Source organism: Trachemys scripta, chromosome 11 (assembly GCF_013100865.1).
Source record: "Trachemys scripta elegans isolate TJP31775 chromosome 11, CAS_Tse_1.0, whole genome shotgun sequence".
NCBI lineage: Eukaryota > Metazoa > Chordata > Testudines > Emydidae > Trachemys > Trachemys scripta.
Genome location: NC_048308.1, coordinates 3,428,901 through 3,437,190, shown reverse-complemented (window position 1 = coordinate 3,437,190; position 8,290 = coordinate 3,428,901). Strand labels below are relative to the sequence as shown.

Genomic DNA, 8,290 nt, shown 5'->3' with positions numbered 1-8,290 from the left:
AAAGGGCTGCCCGAGCGCTACCGGCTTCACTGTTTGCCGGGCAGCCCCCAGACCCTGTGCCCCCGGCCGGCGCTTCCCCAGCACAGCTGGAGCCCGGGAGGGGAAGTGCCCAGCTGGGGGCGCAGGGTCTGGAGGCTGCCCGGCAAACCGTGAAGCCGGTAGCACTTGGGCTTTGCGCAGCCCCTACGCCTCTGGACCCTGCGCCCCCGGCCGGGCACTTCCCCTCCCGGGCTCCGGCAGCGCAGGGTCCGGAGGCACGGGGGGCTGCCCGAAGCTGGTAGCGCTCGGGCAGCTCGGCTCTTAAACAGAGCCGAAGAGTCAGGGGAGGAGCAGAGCAGCCGCGGGAGGGGAAGTGCCCGGCCGGCATTTTCCCGGACATGTTTGGCTTTTTAGCAATTCCCCCCGAACGGGGGTTTGATTGCCGAAAAGCCGGACATGTCCGGGAAAAACTGGACGTATGGTAACCCTAGTCTTGTGGGTTAGCACCGGGTTATATACACGAAGAACAGAATCAGGACACACTTTGCTTTTGAATCTGAAGCAATTCTGTCAGCAATTCAAATAATTCTGCATATAGCTCCCCTCCGTTGCATTGCCTAACTCTCTGACTATATAAGGCTTCTTCCAATGCCCAGAACAGAAATAGAAACATATTAGGGTTTATATTGTTGAAAGGCTATTTATAATAATTAAAGGCTAAAAAAAAGGCTACTCTGGAAGCTGGCCATCATGTCAAGCTGGATCAGATCCTAAAATATCCTACTTACAGGGTGCACAAACTAGATAGTTGCTCCTATAAAAAGTGCTTCCCCAACCTTCATCCTTCCAGCATAATTCCAATCAACTTCTAGTAGCTGGAAGACAAGTGGGACTTCCAGAGTGGGGTCATCCATTCAGCTAGGAAAGAGATTCACACATGGCCTTTACAATGCAGACCTTTGCTCTCTGCCTGCCTTACAGGCAGATGAAGAATCTCTCTCCCCTCTCCCTCAGCCATCTCTCTCTCTCTCTGATTTGATGAATGTGGAACAAATTCTTCCTCTATGAGGATTAATCTGTGGCCCTAGTGAGTGTGTTATGCCTGCAGGCGCACTGTTGGTGGGGGTGGGGGTGGTGGGACTGAGAGGATTTCATTTATGCTGAACCAAATGCAGAAGCTTGATGGCATTAATTATTTTATCCAGGTTGCACAGAAAACCACATTGCGTGAAAGCATTTCCTAGGAAAGCAGCAAGTGCATCTGGATTGCTAAAGGCAACAAACAAACAATAACCTACTGCATAAACACAAGAATGCAAGAGAGCTACAACTTACCTGATTGTGAAACTGAGAGCACATGGAGAATAAAAGGTGTAGGATGGTGCTTCTTCTGAGATAATCTAGTTCTGGGTAACATATAGCACAATACTGGCCAATGCCTCGCCTCTAGGCAGAATGTAGCCCTGCTGTCCAAATTGCAGTGTACATTGGCCCCATATTTATTATCTCTTTCTCACCTATTTACCTTGTCTGTTCTCCTTTATTCCAGATTCCCCCAATCTATTTGCTATTCTTTTGGAAGGTTTCCACTCCTCCAACCAACCTGGAGCCATGACCTTTGATAGACGAGCCCTCTTGATTTATTGTTAAGGACCCAGCCTGCAACCCTTATATAAGCAACCCTCTTGAAGCCAGAGGGGCTACTCATGAATAAATAAAATCAGGCGCCAAATTGGTGGTAGCAATATAAATCATAGTAATGCAACCATATGTTGGAGCAGATTAAAACATCTAACCCAGCAAAATCTACCTCAGGATGATTTTAATACCAGGGACTGTCAGGCTTCCAGTAGCTTTACAACGAGTAATATTTTGCCTGTTGCAATACTAGAGTGAATGTGTCTTTCATCGTCTCCATTAGAAACATTTTGTTAATCCAAGGATTTAGAACTTCGTCACAACAACAGTACTCTGAGCAGAAACCCTATGTATCAGGGCTCTGCCGCAGGGAATCTTTTAAGACCAAATTTTTAAGAAGTGGGAAATCAGGGAAGGGCTGTTGTGTTTTTTTTTTTTTTTTTTTTTAAATGTTGGGTACTTTTCTGCAGTTGTTGAATTTATAAATCTCTGCTAAACTTGGGATTCTACTACAAAAAATGTACTGGCTGGTATGTTACTAATCCACTGCACAGGAGAAAATGCTTGAGCTGCTTAAATGTGATCATGTTGCCCTCGACGGGCTGGTCTACAAAGAGGAAAAATAACCTAACATAAGCTACAGTGACATCCAAAAAAATATGTTAAAAGATCTTTAAAAGGTTGCAAATCAAGAATAAAAAATTTAGGAAATGCCAGATTTAAGGTCAGGCTCACATCATTATAACTTAGTGAAGGGCGGGGGTGGGGGGGGGGTCAAGATTTTCTCCCCCATGCATCATAGTGCCCTGGGCCTGCCATTAGCTGCATGATTCACCATGTGAAACCTGGGACAGACTCCCAGTCATGTCTTGTTCTGCAGCCCTTGTAGTTAAAGCTCTGCCTTGTAAGAGGACCCCATGCGGGTCTCCTAATATGATCTGATGTAACCTTTCCGTGGAAGGTTATTTATTTCAATAAAGTTATTGGGCTCTGTCCCCCCAGACTTTAACACTCCCCACCCCATTCCCCCCGCCTCCCCCTCCCCTGTGGAGTTTTGGCTGCAGGAGTCCTTAGCCAGGATCTACATTATGTTGTATTGTTCCAGCAAGGAGAAAGGCAAAAGAGCTCTCGCTCATCTCACACTGAACCCATTCACACTTGACGAGGGCTGCCAGGCCCAGCTGGCGCACAGCTGCAGCTCAGTGGAGAATGCATTCCTTCTTATAACAAAACAGGGAGGCTATTTTCCTTGCTCCCTTGGAAAGGGGCTGAATGAAGTCAAGCACTGGGCAGCCGCCTCATAACTACTGCCTTAAGCTGTGTTTGTTCAAGGCAGGCCTTGTTTTCCTGGGGTACCACGAAAGGACCAAAGGCAAAAATGAATGAGAGCACCTTCTGTTGAGGAAGGTGACAAGAGATTAGGATTCCCAGTCCCTTTGCTGCAGGCAGGATTAACTGGATTGCCCTGGCTTCTTGTTCTGTGTAGATTTCACATGTTTATTATTTATATCTAGAGCCTGGCATTCTGTAAAATGAAAATAACCAATTCATCAAGTCTCTTTGGCAGGCATTATAAGCAAAGACATTCCAGTTTCAATCCAGGCCAGAAATGCTCTGGCATCCCCAGATGGAGCCCATTAATCAGTCCTGATGACTGTCTACAAGGAGGCTCTGTGTAGACTTCGGGGAGATGAGATCAGGAATTGAAGCTTGATTCAGAAGTAGTTAGAGAGGGTTTCTTTCGATGGTGTCAATAGACCCCAGGAAGCGGGCAGTGAGGTGGTTTGGGTTAATTCTCTGTATTTCATTGAGATATTTATAAAATCACATGTATGCAAGGATGAAGAAACAGTAACAAATGCCTACTGCAGAAGAAAGAAGATTACAAATGGGGGCAAGATGACATGGTTTCAACTTTTAAAATTGAATCAGTTTCACCAGCCTTTCAGCACATCTGAGCCAGAGCTCTGGGCCAATGCCTAGGACCAGGATTCAATCGGGAATGGATGGTGATGGGTTCTGAGCCAATGTCTGGAAGAAGGGTTTTGGCCCAATGCCTGCAACTAGATTCCTAGGTCAACTCTAGGGTTCTGGGGAACACCTAGGCCCTGGTTCAGAAAAAACACCAGGATATTGAGCAAATGCTGGAATTTCATCCTTTACTCTGGAATAGACTCACTGAAAATCAGGGCCTCATTATCCTCTTTCAGATCCCTCCTTCAAATTCTCCTTTGCTGTGAGGTCTACAAAAAGCTTGACAATGATTAAGAGGGTGGTGCACTCAGACCCTGTGGCTCATAGGGACCAATATTGTCCCATTGTTTCCTTGTATTTCCCCATCTGTCTGCCTCCATCCGTTGTCTCTTCTCTTACGTTCTCAGGGTGATGAACCTGAGCAGTGAATGAATAAACAAGGCAGTGCATTGTTTCCCCCCCATGTAGTTGTTCCCTGGGTTTTCTCTGCACCTGCTTTGCTGTAACATTTTCACTACGCTGCCTAGCTACCCTGTATCTTTGGACAATGGGAGTGTGCTGGGATAAGGAAATCCCTTAAGCATCAGCATCCTCGGAGCAGGCCGACATGGGATTGGGGCATTGGTGGGTTTTGACAGGAACTGTGTTCAGAGATCATTGGACAGTAAGACAAGGATGCCATATGTGATGGACATGGAATCGCTATGTATTAATCCATGAATTAGTAACCGTTTTATGAAGACTGTGTATGACCAGGCTCATGAGGGAAGTGATTGTATATTGGGTTATTAGAATTTCCTTTATGGCTTTTTTTTTTAAATAAATAGAGATATCCTATCTTCTAGAACTGGAAGGGACCTTGAAAGGTCATCAACTCCAGCCCCCTGCCTTCACTAGCAGGACCAAGTACTGATTTTGCCCCAGATCCCCAAGTGGCTCCCTTAAGGATTGAACTTACAACCCTAGGTTTAGCAGGCCAATGCTTAAACCACTGAGCTATCCCTCAATCCTAAAGCTGTATTGCTTTAATTTATTAGGGGTCTGTGGAGGGAGCAATATAGCAGATCTAGATAAGAACACTCCAGAACACAATTGAAAGATCACAGGTCAAACTGTTAGCTTCAAGAATCTTGTCTCCAGTCCCAAGTAAGCTGCACGTTTTGTTTTGCTGAAGTTAGGCAGCTAGAGATCAAAAGAACACAAAAGAGCTAAAAAGTCTTTCTCGGGGGACAAAAGGGGGTTACTTGTCAGCATCTAAGGAGACAGGCTGTGACAGAGACTCTGCGGAGGGCGTCTAAGCAGGGGGCCTTCCCAGAGCCAGGGCCGGCTCCAGGCACCAGGCAACCAAGCACATGCTTGGGGCGGCACCTGGTAAGGGGCGGCCAATCTTGGGGTGGCGGGGTGCAGCGTGGCGTGGCGCTTGGTGGGGGGGCGGCAGGGAGCGCGGAGGGGTGGGGGGTTCTGGCGGCGCTCAGCGGGGCGGGGCTCGGCGGTGTGGCGCTCGGCGGGGTGGCGCTTTTTTTTGCTGCTTGGGGCAGCAAAAAAGTTAGAGCCGGCCCTGCCCAGAGCCAGGGAAACAATGGCTGAAGATGCAGACAGAATGTTTTATCGCTTTTAAGATATGTTTTTTATTAAATGCTTTCATTCAAAATCAGCAATACTTTGCTTTAAGGAGGCTGTGTGGTCACTGCTTACCTCTGTCGTTGCCCCAGAGGGGACAGAACTGCAGGGTCTGCACTGAAGTCAGATCTGGTGAGGTCAATCAGATCTCATACACAGAGAACTGCAGCATAGGCCCTGGTCTGAGAGTGGGAGAATCACCGGACTCCATGCAGACTCCCTAGAGCACCCCACAGTGGGCGAGGGGACTGAGCTCATGGGGGCTCAATTTAGGGGCTGGCTCCAGCCCTGGCCCTTCTCCATTTCCCCTTCCCCCTCTCCATCCTCCCATTCTCCTCTCCCCCTTTCCTCTACACCTTCCCCCTCTGTCCTCCCCTTCTCCTTTCCCCCTACCTTCCCCCTCCGTCCTCCTGTTCTCCTCTCCTCCTTTCCCTCTACACCTTCCTCCTCCCCATCCTCCCTTTCTCCTCTTCCCCTTTCCTTCTACACCTTCCCCCTCCATCCTCCCGTTCTCCTCTCCCCCTTTTCCTCTCCCTCTTTCCCTCTAGACCAGTGGTTCCCAAACTTTAACAACCTGTGAACCCTTTGTCAAGTCTCGTGAACCCCCTCCTAAAAATGAATATTTCCAGGGATTTTCTCCTTTACCTGAGTATAAATGATAAAAGCAGTGAACTTGGAAATATAAAATTTGTTTTTATGACATGCTTATTACACACTATTTATTATTAATTATTATTTATCATTACATTATTTTTATTACATTATGAAAATGGCAAAACTCTTCCAAGATCTCATTTTTGTAGCTTGTATCACTTTGAATAAGCCTGTTATAAGACAAGGTTCCTATGTTTCATCAAGGAGTATCAGATGTGAAACAGCATGACGGTATTTAAGAAGCCAACTCAAAGAGTTCCTCCTACACAAGCATTCAGGTCTTGAGCAGTCCAGGCAAACAATGCACGTTACAACAAAGCTTATATGCATCCGAAGAAGTGGGCTGCAGTCCACGAAAGCTTATGCTCTAATAAATTTGTTAGTCTCTAAGGTGCCACAAGTACTCCTGTTCTTCTTTTTGTTCTTCATAATAATTTTAAAAAACTATACTAGCTGCCTATTTAACTTTAAAAACAGCAAAAAATATCCACCTCCCTTTCCATTTCTTATAAGGAATCTTGAAGTTTAAATCTCCTCAGTGTGATAGAGATGTTTGCTTTGATCTGCTTAGCTCTTGGAAGTCCAAGGGCTCCAGGCTGCTGGCCCTGTGTTGCCCGGGATCCCTAGAGACAGCTTTGTTGCCATTAGGGAATTTTTTCCTGGGAACCCCCTGTAACCTTTTGCAAACCCCCAGGGGTTCACAAACCCCAGTTTGGGAACCACTGCTCTACTCCTTCCTCCCTCCATCTGCTCCTTCTCCTCTCCTCCTTTCCCTCTACTCCAGGGGTGGGCAAACTACAGCCAGGGGGCTGCATCTGGCCCTTCAGACATTTTAATCTGGCCCTTGAGCTCCTGCTGCGGAGTGGGGTCCGGGGCTTGCCCCGCTCTGCGTGGCTCCCGGAAGCAGCAGCATGTCCCCCCTCCGGCTCCTATGCGTAGAGGCAGCCAGGGGGCTGCAGATGCTGCCACCGCCCCAAGTGCTGCCCCTGTAGCTCCCATTGGCTGGCAACCGTGGCCAATGGGAGCTGCAGGGGTGGTGCTGCGGACAGGGCAGAGCACAGAGTCGCCTGGCCGCACCTCCGTTTAGGAGCCGGAGACTGGACATTCTGCTTCTTCTGGGAGCTGCTTGAGGTAAGTGCAGCCTGCACCCCTAGCCCCCTCCCATGCTCCAACCCCCTGCCCCAGCCCTGATCCCCCACCCTCCCTCCGAACCCCTCGATCCCAGCCCAGAGCATCCTTCTTCACCCCAAATCCCTCACCCCCAGCCCCACCCCAGCGAGCCAGAGCCCTCACCCCCTCCCATGCCCACCCCCCTGCCCCAGCCCTGATCTACACCTTCCCCCCCATCCATCCCCTTCTCTCAACTGCTCGCCTCCCCCCCCCCCCCCCCGCCCAGCCCGGCTGCAGCCCGCGCGCGGCGCTCGCTAGGTGGCGCTGTCGCGCGGCGGCCGTGGCTTCCCCTCACTCTGGGGCCGGAACGCGAGCGCGGCGGGGCCGGTTGCCGGCCGGACGCGGAGAGCGCGGGACCCACCGGTCCGCTCAGTGGCGCGAGATGGCGCGGGGAGGCGGCAAGGTAAGGGCGGCAGCGGGGGGCAGGGGCCTCCCCGATCCCACCGGGCCCCGCTCGGGTGAGGGTGTCTCAGGCGCCGCCGGCCTTGCGGCCGCAGCGCTTCCTCCTGGCTCCGACAGAGGCGGCCGGTTGGTCCCGCTGCGCTTCCCGTGAGCTGCGCCCGGTCCCTTCTCCTGCCCGGCCGGTGACCCCCGCTCCCCCCCCCGGGGGGGGTCAGCCTCCGCCCGGCCGGTGCCCCCCGTTCACTTTTAACTGAACAAAAAGGGTTTTTCTTTAATATTTCACTTTCAGTAAAGTTAAATACAGCTTATTACAATAGTAGGTACAAAATATGGTTTTTCAAGTGTCATTTTATACCTTTTCCATAAAAAAGACAGCAACAGCAAAAGAACATTTTGAGATATTTCTGCTGCTGCTTTCTGCTCCACTGTCTCAGAAGCCCCAAAAAGATGAGGATAAAAACTTATTTTTGGCAAACTTAAAGTGAGATCGTTTCTCAGCGATTTTTGGCAGTGTTGGATTTGTTACTATCTTCTCTCATGGAGAAAGTAGATCTAGCTAGTGACAGCTACCAGAGACTGGTGTATAAACCCAGGTACCTCTGTTTACCTGGGTATCTTTGTACTCAAGTTGTAACATAGTTTTATATTAAGTAGACATGACCAAACACAATCCATACGTTTCCTCACCCCGCCACTTAACAACTGCTGCTACAAACTCCAGAAAGTGAAGTGCTGTTTTGTTCCACAGTCAAGGCTGTCTATCAATTTAATAAATCTCTCTAAATGTATAGCGTTTGATTATTTTCTTCCTTCTTATTGGCTATAACATTTCAGTGTTTCTTAAAATAGTTTT

At 49.1% G+C, this 8,290-nt stretch overlaps 1 protein-coding gene across 1 annotated transcript in view; it reads left to right on the top strand.

Moving 5' to 3' along the window:
• Positions 1-7,309: 7,309 nt before the first annotated feature.
• Positions 7,310-8,290, top strand: part of XRCC5 (X-ray repair cross complementing 5) — a gene marked incomplete in the record, with an annotated part of 65,925 nt that continues 64,944 nt past the window's right edge. The window contains 1 exon segment of the mRNA XM_034785435.1: positions 7,310-7,438. Coding sequence (XP_034641326.1) covers positions 7,418-7,438 — 21 coding nt within the window.